The sequence below is a fragment of the Athene cunicularia genome, assembly GCF_003259725.1.
Source record: "Athene cunicularia isolate RWA chromosome 12 unlocalized genomic scaffold, athCun1 chr12_part1, whole genome shotgun sequence".
In the NCBI taxonomy this organism is placed as follows: Eukaryota; Metazoa; Chordata; class Aves; order Strigiformes; family Strigidae; genus Athene; species Athene cunicularia.
The window spans coordinates 14,773,895-14,798,028 of NW_020799116.1; the positions used below are offsets into that span (position 1 = coordinate 14,773,895).

The 24,134-nt window shown below is 35.5% G+C and overlaps 1 protein-coding gene across 12 annotated transcripts in view; it reads left to right on the forward strand.

The window, feature by feature from the left end:
- Window positions 1-24,134, forward strand: part of ERC2 (ELKS/RAB6-interacting/CAST family member 2) — a 532,940-nt gene that overhangs the window by 211,465 nt on the left and 297,341 nt on the right. For 5 of the 12 annotated variants that reach the window (XR_003399297.1, XR_003399299.1, XR_003399300.1 and 2 more), the window contains 6 exons: window positions 2,372-2,509; window positions 11,209-11,349; window positions 11,894-12,034; window positions 15,464-15,499; window positions 21,342-21,371; window positions 22,234-22,427. Coding sequence is in view for 1 of the 12 variants with exons in the window: in XM_026857422.1 (XP_026713223.1) it covers window positions 2,372-2,509; window positions 11,209-11,349; window positions 11,894-12,034; window positions 15,464-15,499; window positions 21,342-21,371; window positions 22,234-22,427 (680 nt within the window). In the remaining 11 variants the exon portion in view is untranslated. The remainder of the gene's footprint in view (window positions 1-2,371; window positions 2,510-11,208; window positions 11,350-11,893; window positions 12,035-15,463; window positions 15,500-21,341; window positions 21,372-22,233; window positions 22,428-24,134) is intronic. The other 7 variants (XR_003399304.1, XR_003399305.1, XR_003399306.1 and 4 more) reach the window with 3 other exon arrangements.

Below are 24,134 nucleotides of genomic sequence, written 5' to 3' on the forward strand. Positions count from 1 at the left end.
GGAAAGAATTTTGTAAATGCTGAATAATTTTAGAACATGTTGTCTTGGTTAAGGGTTGGATCATATTTTAAATTAGTTTTAAGAGGAAGGAAATCGTGTAAATGCTGTGGAATTCAGATAAGCGCTGTGCATAGGAAATAAGTACTTTAATTTAGGGTGCCTAGAATCGGTAGGTCAAGCTGATGATAATAAAGGAACAGATCTTAGCTTTCTTTCAAAGAACATGTAATCAATATTCACTCTCCTGGTTTATTTCCTTTTTGTTTGAGAATTTATTTTGGAGAAGTTGAAATGTGCAATTGCTTAAGTATTCCACAGGGTGTCATGAGGTAGTTGTTAGAATCATTAATACTTGGATGAAAGTAAAGAAAGAAACATAGTGTGCAGTCCTCTGAATGCCAGTTAATGTAATTTTAGATGTGACTAATACACATGCCATAAAATAAAAAGTTCTTAACTCATTAACACATGTATCTTGTTTCTGTATCTGTATAGAATATACACACGAAGAAAAATATTACAAGAGGTCGTTTACAAGAGTGAGCTATTCTGTCAGGTCTTCCCAAGAAACCTTTCTATATATACCTTAGTATTTTATAGTTTACAGAGCAAGTGGAATCTTTGGCCCATAGCAGTAATCTGACTTATAAAACTATATCTATAAAGAAGAAGAAAAAAAAAACCCCCAAACTTGTGTTTACCATACTGTTATGAAGAATTTCTACTTGGCATGTGCCCCTGCAAATTGTATTTTATTTTTTATTCAAGTTCTTTTAAAATTTAGATTTACTTAAATAAACTTTATACAGCGCACAGAGCTGCACCGTGGATTTTATGGTTTGTTGATTATAGATCTATATAATGTCAAAACTTAACTGAATGTAGGAGGAGGAGCATTTTTACCAAAGTATGCCCCAAATCACAGTGTGTTTGATTATGAGGATACATTTTTGCATATGGAGACCAAATTTTATTGACATAATGACTTCTGTGGAGCTGCACATGCATTGAATTCCGCTTCAGATTTGTAAAATAATCTTTAAAAACAGTTTAACTGTAATTATGAAGGATCCTGCTCCTGTTAAAATCTGAATTGCTTTAAATGGAAAGGACATTGGCCATGAGAAAAATTACGTTATGAAAAGAGCAGCAAAAGTTAATTCATTTCCGTAGCAACGGAACATGATCCAAAGTGTAAAATCACTGATGAAAGTAAGAATCTGACTGTCTGTTGATAGTAAGAATTTGTCTAATTTTTATAGCATAGTCAAAAGGAGTTTTGAACAAAAGATACCTTATGGATTTAGGCATATTTTGTCGTATATATAAAGTGGCATACTAAAATAATGGACTAGTTAATTTTCTTGTTACTGTTTATTTGTGCTAAGTGTTATGGGACAAATTTTGGGTTTATGCCAGTGGCATAATAGTGAGTGACACTGAGAGCATAGGGTAAAGGGGAGGTTGATTCTTCTGACAGACAATTAATAAAATTTTGCACATGTGGCATACTACCTGTCCTTGCTGCATTATGCCCAGAAGGTCATAGTGCCTGACAGCCATGGAAGGTGATTGCTATGACAACCAGAAGCTGAGGGCTTTTATAAAGATTTGTTTCCAAAACTCACATGGTCCTGTGGACAAATTTTTGTGCAAAACTATGTTTTCTGATTTAAACACTCATAAGTTGTGACCTGTTTAGCAAACCAGTGTGTTTGTAAAAATACCTTAGCAGTATTTTTAGATACGCACTAGAGGAAGCACTGGACCTGCTTAAGGCAGTTTTAATATCCAAAATAGCATGACATACCTTAAATCTTCATGGAGATGAAGAAAGTGAATGGAAGAGGTAGACTTTGGGGTGTGTGGGGATTTTTGTTTGCTTTTATTTCTGGATTTGACTTTTTGAGATATAAACATCCTGATCTCTGTCCAGGTGAGTTTCCTTTACAGCAGGGCATCATGGAAGAAGAGGTTTTTAGATAGGTTGGTTATCATCTTGCGCAGTTTAAGGCTCACTTTGCCCCTCCCTTTTTTTGTCCTTATTACAACTAGAATAATCTAAAGGGATAATTCAACACATAGTTTGAATTACTGAGATAATGCAGTACCTTAAAATGATTGATATCAGAAAATATTTAGCTAATAAAATACCTGACTGCACTGACATTTTTCCTGTAATTTATTAGAAAGTGGTACTTTTTAGCAAAGGAATACATAATAGAAAGGACAGAAAACTGTTGATATTATACCCTGGGAGTATACTGAGGCATATGTATCATATGTGGTATTTGTACATTCAATTGATCCTAGTCCGCCTTTGAATGTGAAGACAAGGTTGATGAACATTATCATCTGTTTTTATTTTCAGATTGAAAATCTACAGGAGCAACTTAGGGACAAAGACAAACAACTAACTAATCTAAAAGACAGAGTGAAGTCATTGCAGACGGATTCTAGTAACACAGACACAGCACTAGCGACCTTAGAAGAAGCTCTCTCAGAAAAGGTAATGTTTTCTCATGGAACAGCATTATGTGCTGCTCTTGTGGGTGAAGCATGTTTAGAAAATGTCTTTTAAAGTTGGTCTGGCACTGAAACAAAGCCTGTGGGCCTTGTCAGGAAAGCAGGTGGCTCTCTTCTAGAATGAGCAAAGAGTGATTCCTGGCTGAATCAGGACTGAACCAGAACTCTAAGGTAAAGGAGGATGTTCTTTGAAACAAAGCCATAGTGAATGGCCCAGGACATAGGAAGATTTTTCCTTAGTCAATGGGATGAGTGGTTGTTCTCTGAAAGAACTGAAAGGCATGGACACCTGACTTAAAGAAGATAGAGTTTGGGGTATTTTTATAGCTTTGTGATCTTGATTATCCTGTTCTTTTGTCTGTTAAGCAGAGTCTAACTGAAGAGTCAACAGCAAGTGACTGTACCAACTGTTACCCTGATTTGCTGTTAGAACTATTAGTTTCCTACACTTAATTTATAAGAGAAAATGTATTTCCTATAATTTATTAGAAAATGATACTTTTTAGCAAAGGAATACCTATTAGAAAGGACAGAAAACTGTTGAATGGAGAATTATTTTTTTTTTCTTTAAAAACTCTATGCCTTTAATTTGTAAATACCTAACAGAAGGAATAGATCCGGACTGTTTAAATTAGTGGCAACATTCCTACCAGTTTCAGTGAGGTCAGGGTCTTTCTTCAATTTAACTTTGAATACAGGTAATCCAAGTGAATTTATATGCCAGAAAAATTAGTACAAGCATCCACTTTTTGCAGCTCACAGATCTTAATATCTGTCACTGAAATGTGCACAGGTGACTGCAACTAATTAAAGTATTATGTGCCATTCTGCAGTGTGGAATCCTACGAAGGTCTTTATGACTGTATATGACTAAAATGCCACTGTGGTGTTGGCACTAACACCTAAAATGCTAATGTTGGATGTTTTTTATATTCATTTCTTTGTATTTCTTTGTATTTTTAATCGCCTTACATTTGCTTGGTCAAAAACAGTGAAAAAACTTGGCATTACTATTATTTCTGTGGCTTCCTATGGATAAGCTTACAGCATTTATGCAGTAAAGAAAGTTATAGGCATTTTGTTAATATTTCACTGCCAATCTGGGCACAGTGCTCACCAATCTCACAAAGTACTTTTTAATCTCACAGAGTACTTCTTAATCTGTTTTTTCTTCTTGTAAACTGTCTTTTCTGGATTAGTGTACGTCATCACTTTCCCAAAATGCCCATAGAGGCAGCTGAGAGTTTAAAACAGTCCTTTAACCATCATGCTACCCTTGACAATGTAGAAAGCAGAGCGAGTGTCACGCTGCAAACTTCCCAGCTCTCCTGTGCAACTAAGCTTGAAGTAGATGGTCAAAAGCCAACAAAATCTTGTATTCCATTTTTCACCTCAGCTATATCTTCAGAAATTCAGAGAAAATACACTTATGCAATACTTAGCTGGGGTAATTTGCTAAGTTGCAGTCTGTCTTCAATTGTGATGTTATTTCTCTGTTGAAAATATTAAATTAATGACGGTTTGCCAGGGCTCATAGTAGGAGCAGCTAGTGTGAAGGCATTGAATAGATCATGTATAGTCATCTTCTCAATACCAGAAATACAGAAGATTAAGTAGTAGCGGGTTAAAACCTAACGGAAATTAATGAGTGGCAATTTGTTGTTTTCAAGTAATTTTGTTCCAGTACCATTGTAAAAGCTGTTGAAATAAATGTAAACTAATAAATAAATGTAAATTTTTATAATTTTGTAGAAGTCTTGTATGTATCTGAAAATATGTATCTGTTCTATAATTGTCAGGCATACAAATTGTAAAATTTTACTAAACTCAGGATACATTTTTTTTTTAATATCATAGTGAGGATTTGTCCCAGAATTTTTAAAAAATTGTGCTATAGAATTTCTTTGCGTATATGATAACTTGAAATGTGACCATACAAGAGACTCGGACGGTATGGAAATTTTGTGTCAAGTTTTGTTTGATTGATGTAATAAGATAAATGATGCTAGTTTTAATGTTTTGAAAAAAAGGATGAATTTAGATCCTTCTCTGAAATCTGTGTTTTGCAATTCATGTCTACTTCATTTGGAATTGCATAGATATATATGAACAGACCCTTTTTAAAAGAATCAATGTGGCTTTTCCAAGTGGAATTGATTAGAACTGACCTGTGGTCCCTGAGGTTGGATTCTGTACAAAGTAGTCACTTTGCTTACATACAGTCAGCTGAGAATGGCATCTTTCCTGCAGTGTTTGCAGGCTACTCTGCGACACATTTACAGTGAATACTGTGAGATGTTTTCCTCTGCCGGAGATTTCTGTCTTTTTGCAGCTAATGAAGGCAATGGTATCTTTTGTAAACCAGTGCTTTTGAGAAGTGGCGTGAAGCTGAGTTCTCTTGTGGTTACTGGTGACTGTGTCAATCACTTATGGAGAGATTGTTACTTATAGAAGTTAGGTGGTAGTATATAAAGGCAAGTACTCTATACGATAGTGATATGCTTATTGTTCTGTATGACTTAAGAAATGCTATTTTGTTAATCTAACATACACAGAATTATTACATAATAACCTTTTTCTACACCTGAGCTTTATAACTTGTAATGTGTGACCAGATACTGTATGCTACTGGGAAGTTTTTTTCACAGTTGAGAAATGATTAGTGGTTTAGATAAAATAAGGAGAAAAGCAACACTACAGACTAGAATTAATAAGAACTTTTAAGAAATAGGGTACTTGATCATGAGACACAATGAGGAGGAAGTTTTCAAGGTAAAAGCATCTCTCTAGATGACTTTGATTGTTTATTGTACAGAGAAATCATGCACAATTTCTTTCCCATCTTAAGTTTCTTGAAGGTCATGCTTGGAAGAGTAGGTTTCTCAATCTTAAGTGTAGTCTCTGGGATGTAATTATGCATTGAAAGAAGCCCATGGGCATCTTCTAGAAGTTCCAGAAGAAGTATTATATCTAGCTTTCTTGTGTGTTCTGGCAGCTAAATACCTTGACAGTTTATGTTTCCATGTTTCTTATTCCTATTTGTGTCCAGCTTTCCAATTCACCCTAGCTGTTCTCAGTGAGTAACCTTTCGTATCCCTATTCAACTAAGTGGACTAATATATTTATATAAATATATATTCCACTAAGCGGAATAGTTTAATAACCCTTCAGACTCCAACTAGGTATAGTCAGACTGAGTGTTGTACCAGTTCTGTCTTGAAGATTTATTTATCAAACTGATTATTTTTTCTTCTATAACAAATTAAACTATTTCATCTTATTAATGAACAGTATACATTTTTTTCTCAGTCAATCACAGAAGAAGACTAATTTATCTGTCAGCTGCATAAGGCTAAATGTCAAAAACGTGTTAAAAGGTCCTAATATACCATGTTTTACTTGATTAACAGCTAACTTGCAGAAATCCCAACAATGTGTTCTTGTTTCAGTCTTATTTGCATTGGCAAGCTTTCCTTATGCACTAATCTAGGACCTCACAGGTCTAATCTACTTGCACTTTATCACAGAAGCAGGAACTGAATTGCCACAGCATATAGCTCTATTATCAGACATACTCAATTGCTTATCTGCTGTATGCTGCTACAGTAGGACCAACTTTATAAATATCAGCTTCATGAAAGCAACCTCTTGAGCTGCTTTGGGCCAGTCCAAGAGCTGAGATATTCTTTGAAAAGTTTCTTGTTAAAACATCAAGGAAGCTGATAGCACTTTTGCATAGTCTGTCAAAATTTTAAATAGGATTAAAATTATTTTTTGTTTATTGCAGTGTAATCATTACTGTTGCTAAGAATATATATAAAATATTATTTTAATGTTAATATTCAAGGGACTAAGAATTTATGTTATTTGTTACTGGGAATATACTTGAGGTTATTTAGTATCCCATAGAATCACAGACTGGTTTGGGCTGGAAGAGACCTTAAAGCCCATCCAGTCCCCCCCCCTTGCCCTGGGCAGGGCCACCTTCCACCAGCCCAGGTTGCCCAAAGCCCCGTCCAACCTGTCCCTGAACCCTTCCAGGGAGGGGGCAGCCACAGCTTCTCTGGGCAACCTGTGCCAGTGGCTCTCCACCCTCACAGGGAAGGATTTCCTCCTTGCGTGTAATCTAGCTCTGCCCTCTGTCAGTTTAAAGCCATCACCTCTCGTCCTATCACTACATGCCCCTGTAAAAGGTCCCTCCCCCCTTTCCTGTAGGCCCCTTTCCATGCTGGAGGCCGCTCTAAGGTCTCCCCAGAGCCTTCTCTTCTCCCGCCTGAACACCCCAACTCCCTCAGCCTGTCCGCGCAGGGGGAGGTGCTCCAGCCCCCTGAGCATCTTTGCAGCCCTCCTCTGGCCTTGCTCCTACAGGTCCTTCTGGTACTTGGGTGTCCCAGAGCTGGCCACAGCACGGAGGTGGGGTCCCACAAGAGCAGAGCAGAGGGGGAGAGTCCCCTCCCTTGACCTGCCGGTCACACTTCTCTTGATGCAGCCCAGGACACGGTTGGCTTTCTGGGCCGCGAGTGCACGCTGATGGCTCCTGATGAGCTTCTTGTCAGCCACCACCCCCAAGTCCTTCTCCTCAGGGCTGCTCTCAATCCGTTCTCGACCCAGCCTGGATTTGTGCCAGGGATTGCCTCGACCCATGGGCAAGGCCTTGCATGTGGCTTTGTTGAAATTCATGAGGTTTGCTTGGGCCCCCCTCTCCAGCCTGTCCAGGTCCCTCTGGATGGCACATCCCTGCCCTCCAGCGTGTCAGCCGCACCACACAGCTTGGTGTTGGCAACAAATTGCTGAGGGTGCGGTCAACCCCACTCTCCATGTCTCCAACAAAGGTATTAAACAGCAGCGGTCCCAACATCAACCCCTGAGGAATGCTGCTCAGCACTGCTCTCCACTAGGACATTGAGCCGTTGACTGCAACTCTTTGAATGCGACCATGCAGCCAATTCCTTATCTACTGAGTGATCCATCTGTCAAATTCATGTCTCTCCAATTTAGAGACAAGGATGTCATGCAGGACAGTGTCAAAAGCTTTGAGTAAGTCCAGGTAGATGATGTCAGTTATCAGTTGCTCTTCCTTTATCCACCTGCACTGTAAACCCATTGTAGAAGGCCACCAAATTTATCAGGCACAACTTTCCCTTAGAGAAGCCATGTTGGCTGTCACCTCCTTTTTTTCCATGTGCCCTAGCATAGTTTCCAGGAGGATCCACTCCATGATCTTGCCAGGCACAGAGATGAGGCTGGCCTGTAGTTCCCTGAGTCTTCCTTTTTCCCCTGTTTATAAATATCATTCCTTTCTTGCGTAATTTCTATAGCAAAAGTCAGCTAATAGTAAAATTTTAAAAAGCCCTGAAAATCAGCTAGTACATTTTCTGATTTGACATTCCCGTAATACTTAACAATGTTGATGTTGAAGGACCTTCATTCTGTATAACACATTTTGACCTGAAATCCTGCCAGGTGTGAGCCAAAGGGAGATTTTGCCAGTGGGCTGAATAAAGCCAGGTGTCATGTACATCTGCAGTTCCAGGGCTCTCATTGCATAGACGGTTCGTAGTGTCTTTCAAACAGATTTAATTACAGATAGCCTTTAATTTTGACCATGTCTTTTTGGCCGTATGTGAAGTAGAATGTAGTATGTCATCAATGTGTATTTCCTTCTGCATGAAATACATAGGGGTATGAGTTTTATATGAGTAGTCAACCCTGTTTTCTGTGAAGATTCAAGTGACACTTATTTGTTAATGTTCAGTTACCTAGATTGTAAAAGGGAGTCCCTGATGTCTGCAAAAAGGGGAATGCTAGATGCAAAATGAAAGTAGCACTATCAACTTTCAGCTCTTTGGAAAGGTTGTTTTTTTTTTTTTTTAGGAACTGGCTAGCAAAAAATAAACCAATATTCTTATTGCAAGATTATTCAGTACAGTGCTGATTATTTTTGAATGTGTAAAAGATTTAAATTATGTTTATTTACAAACTTAAATATAACTACTTATTTGGTAAATATATTTATTTAATTGTTTAAAAACATAATAATAAATATTTAACATTAATTTTACTAATACATATAATTGCATTATAAAACAGTGATGCATTTTAAAAAATTGTGACTGTTGGTGAATCAAATTATTACAGCTGGAAGCCAGTATTATACAGTGGAAGAAAAAGATTAATTTATTAGAGGAGCATAAATGTTTGAAATAGCTCTATAAGGAACATATTTGAAATATATGACTTTTTGGACTTAGGCCTAGTTTCACATTCAATAATACACTAGTAATATAGAATGCATCTATGAAGATTAATACCCCACATCTGCTTTTGCTATTTGATCTTAACAGCTCCTGTTACATAATGAAATAGGTTGCATCATAGCTTACGCTTGCTATATAAACATAATGCAAAAATGAATTTTTAAATATTTAAAATAAAGAGATACAAAATTTAAGATTTAAATTAAAATTCTAGTATGCTTAATTGCACTTACTCTGGAGTCTACAAGTAGCTTTGTAATAAGCAACCGCAGACATTAGAGACTTTTCAAATAAGTAAAGATCAGTATGAGATGAATTTTTTGATTTCTTGAATTGGCATTTAAATATTTTTAGGGAAATGCATAATCCATTCAAGTCAAATTGATTTAAGTGTAGCCAAGTTTTGAATCAGTAATTTAAAATAACAAAATATCCAGTTCATAAAGAAACTGATTATCAGTTTTAAACTTTATACATGTAGCTAATATGGCATTTAAATGACAGGAGAGTATATAAATGGAGATCTTGAACAGATGCTTAGTGAAAGGCAGATACGTAGAAGCTGAAAATACGAGAGGACATTTACAGAAAACTTCCCAGTCTTCTGAAAACATTATGTGTTCCATTTTCTAGTAAGTAGTTCCTTTGTTATGCAGTATGAAAGGAGGGACAGACAACAAGCTGAGGCACTGGGCAGTGTCACCTGAGTTGCTGATAAGGTCAGTGTTACAAAGGGATGAATTGTGAAAATGGGTGGAGGGAGACTGAGCAGAAGAGAAACAACTGGTATTCAAGGTACACAATCTAGGAAACGTCTCTGCCTATTCCACAGCACCACTGAGACTGGAAGAGACCTCTGGAGATTATCTAGTCCAACTCAGCTGCTCAAAGCAGGGTCAACTAAAGCAGTTTGCTCAGGGTCTTCACCAGCTGGGTTTTGAGTATCTTCAAGGTTGGAGACTGCTGTGTTGAAAATCACAGTCTTCAGATTAGTCTCTTTTTTATGCGTGTAAGTGTTGACAGTAATTTTTTTTGCAAAATATGCCTTGATCTTGAAAAGGCATGAAGCAACATTGAGACGATCCTCTAGGGCTTGGAGGAACATCACACTTTGTGTATGGAGAAAATGAATGAGTAACCAGGATTGTCTGAATAATATATACTTTCTGAAAGTGCTGTTACTATTTGAGCTAACTTTGATAGTGAATTATTTTTTTTCCTTTCGTTATAATGACCAAGTTTATTACAAATCAGAAGGGGATGTGCAGCTGCTGAAACATTGCTTGCGATGCAATGTTTGTTGAGATACAATAGCCGCAGCTGATGACATTTTTCTCTCTTTCTGATAATATTAGGCTTCCATCAGTCTTATCCAGTTCTGTGAAATAGTATTTTAAGTATTAATCCCACTCTTAAACTTGTCCTTGTAGATTTCAACAATAAGTACAAAAGGACTTGAATAGGATCCATGGGCATGCTGATGGTTCTACCTGAGCCACACTACTGATAGCATAGAACTTTATCAGTCAGGATGTAATTTTCTCCCATGCAGGTTTAACTTTCCTAAATGATGTTGCTTCCACTGCCTGCCTGCCTGCCACTTACAAAATGATGCTAGTGTTTACCCTGATACTCTGCCTAAATTGGCCTATGCCCAATTGAAATGCAATTCTAGTGGTTATTATTCTACCCTAAATATTTCTCTCTGATTAGGATTTGTGTCTTTCAAGTACTGGTAGAATATGATTTTGAAGAATGTAGTCAAAGCTTAACAAAACCATACTCCTGTATCTGCTTTTTACATTTCACCCTTTTGAATTTATCACCCAGTCCTTGACTGGTGATTTTCAGCAATCCTTATAATAATAACTTCAGGTCAGCAAAATATTCAAAAACGTGTTTGAGTTTAAACATGTGTAGGGTTGCTGTTAATTAGATGGAGAAGAATCTTCCTTTGGATATCATGAGTTGTATCAGAATTTCTAATTAGATTTAGAATCTTGAAAACTTCCACTATAGAGGCTACTAGCATTTAAAGACATAACCAAATTCAAGCTGAGTAAACCAGTCAAGGCCACTCTATTTTAAACTTTTATTCAAGACTTCAATTGCTTATGAAATCGCTGACAGGAAATATATTACTGAGATGAATAACTTCCTATATCTATCATAAGATGAAACATATATCATTATAGGTATTTAGTGAAGTTTCTGTACTATGTTACTCTTATCAAGTATTTAAAACCTTGATCTGATGCGTTTGCAATCAGGGGAAATCTTGCATTGACTTTAATACCATTAACTCAATCATCCTCTGCTTCTAAAGGTTGTTTTCTAAGTGTTACTTAATGTAAAGTAATTTTTATTCTGTCTTTTCTTAAAATGATTCCCAACTTTTCCACTATGCAATTCTTTCCCTTGTTAGGAAAGAATAATAGAGCGCTTGAAGGAGCAAAGGGAGCGAGATGACAGAGAAAGACTTGAAGAAATTGAATCTTATAAAAAAGAAAACAAAGACCTGAAGGAGAAAGTTAATGCTTTACAAGCTGAACTGACAGAAAAAGAGGTCAGTCTTTCAGTAAAATCTATATTCTTCTATCTGTGTCATTATGATGAAAGAAAATGAATTAGGATTACTCTTGAATCATTTGAAGTACTGGAATCCTGCCACGTCAGTGGTCAGCTTCGGAACTGCTATTTTCTTAAGCATTCTTCATAGTCCTCACTTTTGTACATAAAATATTGCTTCAGTTTTTCCGTAGTTGTGTGTCATTATCTCTACTTTTTCCTTTACATAAGCCTCTGGTAGGCTCAAATATTCCATTGTTTCTCCTGTTTTCATTTGTCAGAGCAATAGACTTCAAAGTAATCGTACCTCCAGAATATAACGTCTGTATTATGAATGTTTCTGTGTTTCACTGCATGCCAGCTCCTGTGGTTCGAACTGGTTGTATTTTCAAAATGGTGTCTTTTGCTATCAATTCTTATCTTTGTGTCAACTCTTTTTTGGGAAAGGGGAGGGGGAACAGGATCCAAGTGATTACTAAGTTGGCAATAAGTTAGTATCCTGATGACTAGGAATTAACTTTTTACTCTTGGTCATTTTTCAGTCTAGTTTAATCGATCTCAAAGAACATGCATCTTCATTGGCATCAGCAGGGCTGAAAAGAGACTCCAAACTTAAGTCTTTAGAAATAGCCATAGAACAAAAGAAAGAAGAGTGTAGTAAGTTGGAAGCACAGTTGAAAAAGGTAAGTTCCATCTTAAAACAAACAACAACAATCAGAAAACCAAAAATCAACATCCCACCCCCTCATTTTGAAAAGATGAGATTATTTACTCTTCTGGAGTAAATCTAAAATCTATCCATCTTACGCTGTTTGCTGATGCTTGCATCAAATACTGCTAACTTTTTCTTGTACCAAAGCCTCTAGTGAGCCTCAGAAATTATCTTGAATACGTATATGAAGGAATTCTGAGAAGCTGCTACAGATAGATGAACTGGGAGCAGGACACTGGAGGGAAAATAAAAGGGCAGAAAGAAATTATCAAACCAGCAATTTGTATGTATGTGAATTTATACTGCTATTAGAAGTAGACTAAAATGCTTGTAGCATAGGGAAAAAATCAAGGCTCATCCAAGAGATGCTGTACTTCCTCGTCAAAAAAATTCTGCTTCCAAAATGGAAACTCTAGCTAGGTTTTATTTTGGCATTTATTTGGCTTTGTTGATGAAAATCTTTCTGATAATTAAGCAAAATAATGCATAGTTTATCTAAGCTAGCAAGTCAGTATTTCTATTCAGCAAGTAGTGGAAGCAAGCATTTAAAGGAAAACGTACAGATCATGTATTTTATAACATGGTTTTATTTAAATTGATGCATTAAAATAGTTATTGCTTAAATGATTTGCAAGTTTGTTGATGCCTTTTCTACCATACATTGTTTCTTTGACCTTTTTCTGTGTCATTTGGTAATGTCTGCTCTCATTGTTCAAGCACCAATTTCATGACATACTTGATGGGTTTAGGCATTATGTTTGCCTTCTGCAATCCATGACTAAGTGTATGTCAAACATTATTTTTTTATATTGATAGCTAATGTTTCATTTTCTAGAAGAGAATATGTCTTTGTTCTATGAATGTTACCAAAGGATAATATTCTGACACTCTTTTTACCCAGGTTGAGTAGTATCCTGCTCTGTGTTTAAGCGTTGTTTCAGTAGCCTTACCTGTGAAGAAGGTATTGCAATGTATAACAGATATCAGGGTGTAAACCTTATATTTTTGAATTCAGAGTGAAGAAGTGCATTTAGGTGCCTGTGTTACATGTTTAGTTGTGGAGGGGAAAGAAGTTACCGGTTTTCAATAAACATATACAGAAGCTTTTAATGGAAACAAACTACTTAAAATGTTTGATAGCTTATAAATGCTACTGATGTCAGATTTAAATTTCCACAGAAGCTGTTTCTCTGGAAGTCCTTTATTCTGTTTTCTTTTTTTTTTAGAAAATGTGATTGTTTACTTTGCACTTCACTACAAAATATACTTCATTACAGTCTGAAATATCTTACTTTCTTAATTTAAAAAAATAGTTTAAAACCCCCTAAAAGAACAGCTCAAAAAAAATCAAATTTGTCTTGAAGGACTTGAAATCCTAAGTCAATCTTTTATGACTGTACATATAAACACATCATACAGTCATGGAAAAATAAGCACTTATAAAAGTCAGAGAGTGTCTGGGACGTCTTTCATATAAAAAGGGAGTATGTTCCCTGTGTATAAATACAAAGGATTATTAAATGAAAGTTGAAAACATAATAGTTTTATTATATCATAAATACAGCATAGAGCCCCAATGGAAATTCACCCAACATTTGTAGGAGACCAGGTATTTCCACAATAAAATGTAGTTACAACCTTCTTTGTGGGTATGTTTAGTTGAACAGAAACAGTGACTGTTAATGATAGTAGACTCCAAACAGTAATTTTCAATTCACATTTTCTCTAATAAAATACTTTATGTTCAAACCTGTAAATATCCTGTGTTAAAAGTAATTGGTCCCCAGAAAACTCCCGTCACCATGTTTTCACTCCTTAGGAAACTAACTGAAACAGAAATCTGGGTTATTCTTGCATATGTCTGAGTTAGAGTAGGAGGGAACATCAACATAGTTCAGAGTAAATTAACCTGCACGTCCCATAAGTGTGCTTATGTATGAACATTAACCACAACGGAAGCTAGGAGAAACGGACAGAGTTTATCTCTCTCTTTCAAAAGTGACTCCAAGGGGCTGTCTGTTACTTTGAGAAATTTGAATGCAGCTTACACATTACTTCCCTCTAAAAATATCAGAGAAGGCACTTTTCATTATTGTATTGTAAAATCACTATTGTTTAATATTTATTTATACGTTTTAACAAATTATACTAATAAATATGAAGATAGCATTCTGCGCACATTTGCTAGGAGTTAGTTTTCCATGAGATTAATGGTGATAAGTACTGTGCCTGAAAGAAAGCATGTACAAAGGGCAAATCCAAACAAAATCCGTAAAAGGAAAAAAAAAAAAAAAATTGAAGTTTCCCTCGTCTTCCCTTTTTTTTCTCTCTTTTCTGTTTTTGGAGAGAATAAGATTCATTTTTTGTTAATAAGATGTTTTTGATTGGATCTGATTCGATCCAAATATTTTTCAGTATTACATAACTGTATTGCTTGCACTTCAGCAGGAGAAAACATGCTGACTCTAAAACCACTGTAGCGTAGACACATTTCAAAAAGTAATAAATGGACGATTTGAAAAGAGTAGTTATGCAACTGTGCTATATTTTGGTACACAAAACAGTGTTTAAAACCATAGACATACTTATTAAACTTTTTGTGACAAAAATTATGGATTGAAATTCATAACATTAAAAAAAAATAAAAATCATAAACCCCAGAAGAATTCTCAATGCTTTTTTTTTGCCAAAATTCCACAGACTTTTTGTTGACTTACTTTGTATTGCTACTAGTGAAAGAACAGCAGGAATTACCTAATAGGTAGCTAAGTGTTTTTTATATATATGTGTATGTATATATATATATGTATAATCTTATTATCCACTCTAGAATTTCCTCCTTTTGTTGTTTTTCATTATCTTAAATTTACTTGCTTACTGACATATTTGCAGTTGCTAAAGTACTTTTTGCCAAACTGTACTGTTTGAAAGTCATTCTGCATAGAAAATTCAGTCTTGTGTTAAACAAAAGGAAAGTAATAAATTTAATGATACAATTTAATTAATCTTTTATTATTACCATCTTTGAAGCTTTGGTGATAAATTGCAGCCTCAGCCAAAAGCACTTCTCGTGATTCATTGCTTGAGACCAGCACTTAATGTATCATCAAAAGTGGACACCTTTCTTTATTTCATGGGTTATTTAACTTGAGAAAGGGAAAGTAACACAAACCTTAAATTTCTTACTCCAGCTATTCTTTTTTAGGAGCCAAAGTCAACATTTATGTTTCCCCAGTGCCTCTCACTTTCACGAAGGAATGTTTAGGATCTTAAATTTCTACTTTTTTTATGACAAGTTCTTCTGTGCAAATGCACTGGTTTTGTTGAGCTAATGCTGTTTTCCTGGATCTTTCCTTCTTTTCCTGTCTGTGCTTCACTCCCTTCCAACTTTGCAATGTAGCAAGCTGAACAGTTGTTCAATCAGATGTACAATCCAGTAAGTTCTTTTTTTAAAATGCCCGCTGTAACATACGAAAGCATGAGGATCCATTACCTTACTGTGTTGTGCTCTTCCTCTGTGGAGCTTTGCAGAATACTTCGGATGCTCACTATGCTGTATTCATTATCTCCAAATAAATGAACTTTGTGGACTTCAAGGCCATTTTAAGACTATGAAATGTATTAAATAGGTACATGCAGTATTTCTGAGAAAACAGACATCCTAGCCTTTAGGTCCTCAACTTCTCCATTAGAAAAAGCATGCAGTTTTTTTTTTTTTCCTTTGCTTTGCTTTGCTTTTTAATTCCTCCCTCTGTAGTACTTTATTCGATCCTTCAAAGTTAAATAACTTCCAATTTATTCAGTTTATCTTAAGTGACTGAGTTGATTATGTAAATAATAATATCTAGGAAGTGACTGGAACTATTTTCAAAAGTCAGTATCATTAAAATAGTTCAAAACAGTTTTACTCATAAAAGAATGTATATGTTAAGCATATATACATTAAGAATATGGAAACACTGTATTTAATAGAAGAATATGCTGAAATATAAAATGATGACTGCGAAGGGTAGTACTTGAAAAAGCCGAACAGTATTACTTTGGCTTGTTTAGCTTTATCTTTCTTGCCAATGTTTGCTTTAATTTCACAATACTTGACTGCATTCCTTTTTCAATTAGAGGAAGAGCAGTAACAAACATTCTCTCTGCAGAGAAGAGTTTTAATTTTTTTTGGCTGAGACTGTTACATTTAATGTGCTGTGAGCATCACAGGACAGAAAAAATGATGTAACAGCAATTTACAAGCTAGAGTTTACATAGTAATCATAGTTGGAATTACATGTAATTGGGATAGTATATACAGAAGAACTGGTTTTGTAGCTGAAGTAATGTGATACTGTGCATTAGGGAAGGTATTGCCTTCCCTGAAGTCAATGGGAATTTTGCCATTAGTGTCAGTGGACCAGGATTCCAGCTTTGGAGTCTATTACTGCTAAGTTTTGCAGCTTCTAACCATGTAATAGATATGTCATGACTTATGTATGAGAAAAGAGAGTTCCACAGAATGTGCTGTATTTACTTTTAAATTTATGGGTCAACAGTTTTTAGAATCCAGTTATAAATGGATATGCTATCCAGGTACCATAAGACCTCATTTTATCGCCTCTACCAGCCAGCACACTACTCGCCAAAGAGCTTTTCCCTTTGAATGATAAAACTCTTTTTTCTGTATCATCTTGGCTCACCCTCGTGGTAGTTATGTTTATATTCATATCATGTGCACTCCTAATGTGCATGTCTCTTCAGACTGGAGTCTTTTTTGTGTTAGTTTTTCTCTTGATTTTCATAAATGCTTTCCAGTCATTATTTCAGTATTAGTTATTCTGCTGTATGGAATTTGTTTGTCACTTTGTTACTTCCTAGTCTATTTGTGTGCAGTATTCCAAAGTCAGTCAGTCCTTTTTAATTTTTTTTTTTTTTTTTTTTTTTTTTTTTTTTTTTTCTGCCTTTACGTGCTTAATTTTCAAAAGGACAGCCTGCTGGCAGTTCCAAAATAATGGATACAAGATCCTTTTCCTTTGGCACCAGGCAGCAATCATAGTACACCCATGAGACTGATTTTATTTAATAAACTTGTCTTGCTCATCTTCTTTCTTTTCCTACTTATATATATATATCAGTCTACTTCTAACAATTTAAGTAGTAATACTCCTCCCCAAAAACCACCTAAGATCTGGAAATGAAGTTGCGATTTGATTGAAGTCAATGGCAACGTATTCTTTGAATTCCACAAGTCCAAGATTCCACCTTTATTCTTTGAGATGGCATAATAGCAGTTACTTGAAACATTTTTTTTTGTACTACAAATCACTATTATACTTTATTTAATAGAATGCCCATGCAGTAATACAGCTTTTTCTGTTTTTTTTGTGGTGGAATATATTTTTTCTACTATGGCACACAGGTATCAACTCCCAAGACTTCATCGCTCAATCTAATGTTTTTAAAATACAGCAATAGATAGAAGTGTTTTATTCTTACAAACTTTTGGGTACCAAAGTGGAGATGATATGGAAGGGGTGCAAATCCTACGTACTCTATAGCAAATGATTTCACAATGTATTCACCTGCACGAATAAGATATGAACAGAACTGGGCAAACATTTCTTCATGTTTTGAAAGGTGAATTTTTTGAAATACTCAGTGAATTCTTCTGCAAAATTGATTATAAGAACTTACATGATTATTTTTTACTCTAATGAAAATGGAATGATTACTTAGTTTGGAGTTCAGGTGAACCTTTTTCTGTGTAATAAAGACTTAATTTTCCAAATGCTCCATCAGAGCAACATCAGATTAAAATTTAAACTTGCAGAATCCACCCTAAATTGCTTAGAGCAGTCCCTGAAGTTAAAATAAAAACACCCCTTGAATTTTAAGGAGACTACAAAAAAAATTAAGCTGACAGCATTTTTTTTAGTTTATTATTGAAAGTAATAAAATTTGAAGGATCTTACAAAGTAATTTCTTGCATGTAAATTCTGCTGTTCCATTTAATTTTTATAAAGTACTCATTTGATTTCTGTGTATGTTTGTCTGAAGCTTTAAAAATTAAATACTATATCTATTCATCCATCTCTGTATGCAGACTAATGCATGTATAATTGTACCATAAAATTTTAATAGACTAAATAATTCATGTTGCATGTCTGTGCCACACTATTATGGTGTTTCTGTGGGAAATTGGTGGTTTACTTGAGGAAATGTTACTTTACTTCTAAAATACTTGTAGTACTTATTAAGCAGTTATCAGAACAGATACAAAATTACTGTAAATATTAGTGAAATTCTAATGGTAGAGTGATATTCTATTTTTATTGTAAAAATAACATAAAACAACAGTAACAAGATTGACAGACAAAGCATCATAAACCAAGTGTGCTATCTTAAACCAAGGGTGCTATCTTAAACCAAGTGTGCTATCTTAAACCAAGGGTGCTATCTTATAACTAGGCTAATCTTCACACACAAGTATTATCATTTACACATACAGATTAAGAGATCAATTACTTTGCTGCTGAAAGGTATGTGTGAACCAGTCATTCTTACCCATAAAAGCCCCATAAAAACAGAAAATGTATTCTTCCCAAGAAAACAGAACTTAGCGAGAAGAAAGTGGACAAAAAAAAAAAAAAAAAAAAAAAAAAAAGATAGAAGGGAGGATAGCAGTAATATGTGGAGGCTTTCTGATTCATGTGATAGCCATACAACTTCTGGTTAGAAGTGATCCAAGCCTGTCTCCCACAGCCTGCACAAAAGCCGGAGAGATCTGCCCTGTCTGGGTAGGAGCAGGGTCAATATCAACTGAACTGCCTTTCATCTCCTTTGGGCCTACTGTTTGACCTCAAACGTCAAGTTCCATCTGTCAACAAATCACCCCATATCTGTATATAACAATTAAAAAAAAAGTGCTTAGTTCAAATCCACACACATCTTTCAAAGCCATAAAATATAAAAGGGCTCATAAGTAATTCTATGCTTTTGTCCTGGGAATGTCAGATGGGTTGATTCTGCACTCGTGTACTATCAGCAGTTTTGTTTACAATATGAGGCTTCCCTTGAAGGGACTCATTGCAACTTAGAGTATCACCTGCAGAATGCTCTTTTTCAAAAATGTTTTATGTTCTTGTGCTCCCTTTTTAACTAACTTTGCTTTCCTTCTTCATTAAAGCAATGCCCTTATAGAAACCTGATTCCTGCCAATAGTAAAAAAATATTCTATAGGAAGTGCTTGGAAAAGTAAAGGCAACCAACTTAATTGGTGGGTTGCAATACAGGGATTTTTTTTTTTTTTAAAGTTAGAATAATCTTATACTTGTCTTTGAACTGAATGCTTATATTGATTTATATGTGACATTATGGATAACTGTGCTACACCTCAAAACCCTGTATGGGTTGGATACTTAATCACATTGGATTTAATCACACCCTCTGCTTTATGTTGAAAACCATGGGGAAATACAATGACCAAGTTTGTGCTACAGAATTTCCCCAAAACACATCCCACAAATATGGAATGGCATGAGTACCACAGAAAGCACAAGAATTGAAAATACTTTTGCAACTTCACTTTAATTTCCTGAGCATGCTGTTGGAGCAAGGTTTATAGGGCTAAACTGAAGGATATAATTTATAATTTCAGCTGATGCTTTAGTTATAAGCTGTGCAATAGATAATTTGCTCAGTACGTTTCTGAGCTGCTGTGTTACAGGAATGTTCTATTGTCGCTGAACGCTCAGCACCTTTGCATTGGTGACACTGTCATGTTATTGCCCGGTTGTATATTTTCATCATAGAAAGTCCAGTGTGGCAATGAAAAGCAAAGACAAGACAGGCTTCTCTATCCGTTCTGCATTGCTTCTTGTCCTGGCTTAAAATGAGAGCAGGGGTGCATGGGGGGAAGAAAACAATGGGCTGAAGAGCGTATGCTAAACTGAAGTAAAGACTGGTTAGAGGCAGGAAGGTGGGTGTTTTGCCTGTTTATGAAACGATGGAAGCAAGGCTGATAAATGAGTTACGCACTAAAATAAAAAGAAGGGAAAGAAAGGGGACAAGAAGGAATATGAAAGAGCGATAGCTGCTAGAGGGGAACTGTGAAATTTGGGATTTACCCTTAGGAGAAGAGGAGAAATATAAAGAGCAATAGGGAACAACATACTCTTTGCACAGTTTTTTTAGTATCTTAAAGGTGTTTTTTTGTTTTTTTTTTTTTTGGGGGGGTGTGTGTGTGTGTGTATACTGGGTGTGTGGGGTTTTTGTTTTTTCCTACAGTAAATTTACCTTTACTAAGATACGGAATTATTTTTGCTCTTTGCAAAAGAACACTTAGTGTTCATTCTGCAAAGATAAAACATTGTCTAATATATTAATAGAGCTGATTGAAATTTGAAGTGGTTTACAGCTGGAAATTGATACACAGTATCTCAAATAATTGGCCCTGAGTCTGAATATTACATTTACTTCAAAAATTGCAAAGCTAATTGAAAGTAAATTTCTTGACACAATTAACACCCAGAAAAATAAATCAGAGTTTATTATTAACGCAGGGAGATTTATGAGGGTGAAAAGGAATCTTTTGCTATCATCTCACCCAAACAGTAAGATCAAGATACTCTTTGGATGTTACCTTGAAACGAGCTCTGTGTTAGGGAAGTCCTGTATCTGCACAGAATTCAGGGCTGGAGCATGTATTATTATCTAAAACAGAGGATTTGAAGAGCAAGGCCAGTAGGTTTAGTAGGCTTCTCATGTCATTCCCTTGTCTATTTTGGTAACCAAATATTTCTTCTGAATAAAAATCTCACACTAGGATAAATAACACTTAAATTCTACGATCTTTTTTCTTACTATCCTCATGCTTAAATGATATGTTACATGCAACCCCCCTAAGTTTCTTCCGTAGTAATTTCATTTTTTAAAATTGTTGTATTTATACTAAACCCAGACTTGCTCTTTATTTATAGAGAAAATTTTAACCATTGCAAAGAATATGAACCTTCTAATATCTGTAGTTTATATTAGTTCTTTCCAAAACACGCATGTTTCATTTTGATCTGCATTTCTTTCATTGCTTGCTTGCATTGTCTATTCCCTGAAATTAAGAAGGATAAGTTAAGTCCACGCCATCTCTGTGTAATAAGATAGTTGGAGGCCCTTCAGTTCTAAATATTCTGAATTTCTGTAAAATTTCTGTATGTTGAGAGAATGTTATCTGAATTTTCTATGTTTAATGTGCACTGCCTTAAACTACTTGTTTTTTCCTTGCCTGCTCTTTCAAGATGCCAATTAGGAATAATGGGAAGCAAGGGGTAGGCTAAGCATTGCAGTGCATTGTTGTTTCCATCTGTCTGTGATTATTCCAGCCAACAGTTTAAAGCACTTGATGCCAGATCATGCTCCCATTGAAGTTAATTGGGTTTTTGCCATTAGGTTTGATGGGAGTAAGATTGGGCTCTGCACTGTTGTTGTTGTTGTATTCATTGCGTTCTTTCTTGTCTGTGAAACTGCCACCCATCCATGCATGTGTTTGCCAGGTTTGTGCCATTTTCGCCAATGGGCTTGTTCTTCTGATGTTTCAGGTTAAGTATTAACAATAAGAGAAAAAGGATTATTGGGTAAAATGTCTGCTGAAAGCAACTTTTTGGTATATTGGTTTGTCTTTTAAAACCAGCACTGCATAAAAAACAATTTCTTCCTTTCAAATTCTTCATATCAATCTGCATTTGAAATATCTGGTAATACAGATTACAATATGTATATATGTATATGTGTATATATATACATGGATAATGTGTGTGTGTGTATATATGGGGAAAGAGAGAGAATATGATTTCTTAAGATGCCTGTATATTTGAAACACTTTAAAAGCTTAATGTGAATCAAGATGATTTTTTAATTTAAAAATCACCCTTAAAATATGGTTGCTTTAGATGTAAAAAACCTTAATAAATCCCTTCCCCCTTCAGGACGTTAGCATTTTACTATAATTTTAGACTATAAAGATATTTACATTATTTTTTATAATGCTTCTGGTAGAAAACATTGTCATCAGACAGAAATACCCATAATCCTTTTTAATGAAAATTTGAACTCCGAGACTGAAGAAGGAAGACTCTTAAAGCTATATAAATTATTGTCATACTTATTTTTCTTGAAATGTTGATTCTGAAGGCTCATGAAGCTGAAGAGGAGGCACGGATGAATCCAGAATTTGCAGACAGAATGAAACAACTTGACAAAGAGGCATCGTACTATAGAGAAGAATGTGGCAAAGCTCAGGCGGAGGTTGACAGACTTCTAGAAATACTCAAGGAAGTAGAGAATGAGAAGAATGACAAGGATAAGAAAATTGCTGAGTTAGAAAGGTATTTCTCATATTATTTGTTTTACATTGAGTGGCATTTTTACCTACTTGGTCTTCATTGCAGAGCAGAGAAGTTAAAGAGTAGAATATGTTCTTTAACAGAGTATTTGTTATGTCTTCTAAAATTGAATCGGAAATGGAAAAAAAATGGCTACCTGAGAACTATATCTCCTGTCTGCTGATTTTGGAACAATTCAAGGTTTCCACTTGTTTAGCAGTCTCTATCAAAGGAACACATAAAGGAAAAGCCATATGAACTTTACAATGACAAAAACCCTCCCAGAAAACCTTGGGGAACAATCCTGTCTCTCTAGTAATCGGTAAATCAAAACTGTCCCCACACGTTTCTTCAGTGTGAACAGCATCTCTAGTTCTCAGAGGTCCTGAAGAGTATTGGTAAGTATTTCCAACCAGTATCATGAGTATTTAATAATAGTTGTAACTATTTCTCAGTGTTCCTGTAATCAGTCCACTTCAAATGAATATTTTCTGACATTGACCAGGCAGTGTTTGTCTTATTTCTGAGAAGGTTATACAATCTTTCCTTAATTGAGACAGGAAGGTTTTTGGATCCGTTTGTCTCATGCCCTTCATAATTAAATGATTCTTGGAACCTTCTCCCATATGGTGTGCTGCAGTTTGTTTGACTGATAAGCAATTTATGTGGATCTGATTTATTTGTTCTCTTCCCATACTTAGCCACTCTTAGGTAGAGGAAAGAAGGAATTTTGTGGTTTCAAATATTTTATATAATTGTTTTCTAGTGACCAAGTCAGAAGAAAAGTGCTTCATGGTTCCAAAAGAGAAGCTTAAGTCATCTCACTGTTGTGTTTATTGCTATAGTTCCAGTCAAGACATAGCACTGGTCTGTCCCATTAGAGAGAATTCCCATGAGAGGGGAAGGTCTGCTGGAAATGTTGGTTACCTTAGGGGGAGGAAAACAGCCAGCTTGGAAAGGAAGATATGTCGAGTGTCTTTTACTGATGATGACTTATCAACCTTCACAGTTATCTGTTGCCAAAATTTATCTTTGCAGACATTTGGCAAAGGTTTAATAATGATAATAACGAATGGTATATAGTTATCAATCAAAGTGTCATGAGAAACGAGACCTCAATTCTAAAGTGAAAAAAGATGATTTGTACTCACAATAGAACTCAGTGATTACATGAGGACAGCTTTAATCAGCAGTTACCTCTATCACCACATCAGGAGTTTAGAATGCTCTAATGTTTGCACTGATTTTAATGTGTAAAGTAGATACCAGAGGAAGCTAGTGATGAAGAGTGGTCACTTTGTGCACCATGACTGTGAGTGCTGCCTAAACTGTCCAAAATCCTAAAGCAGCATCTTGGAAAAAGATAACGTGAGTGCTGAATTTGTGTGGTCAGGGAAGTGCTGTTATTCCACCCATTGGTACCCGTATTGCAGGGGCACTTACAGACCTAGGCTGGTAATACAGTGACTCCAGGTGTGACCAAGCTGGCGGAAACTGACTGTATGGTTTTTACTAGAAATAGTAACTGATACCCTCATTGGGCTATAAACCCTACTGAATTATTGTGTGACATGAGACACAATAGTAGGCATACTGAACTTTTGATCAAGAGGATAATCTCAGGAGATTTATTAAGTAGCTCATACGTGTTGAATGGTTGAATGTTAAAATGAGAAGATTGAAAGATGAACATGATGTAGTGAAGCTTGT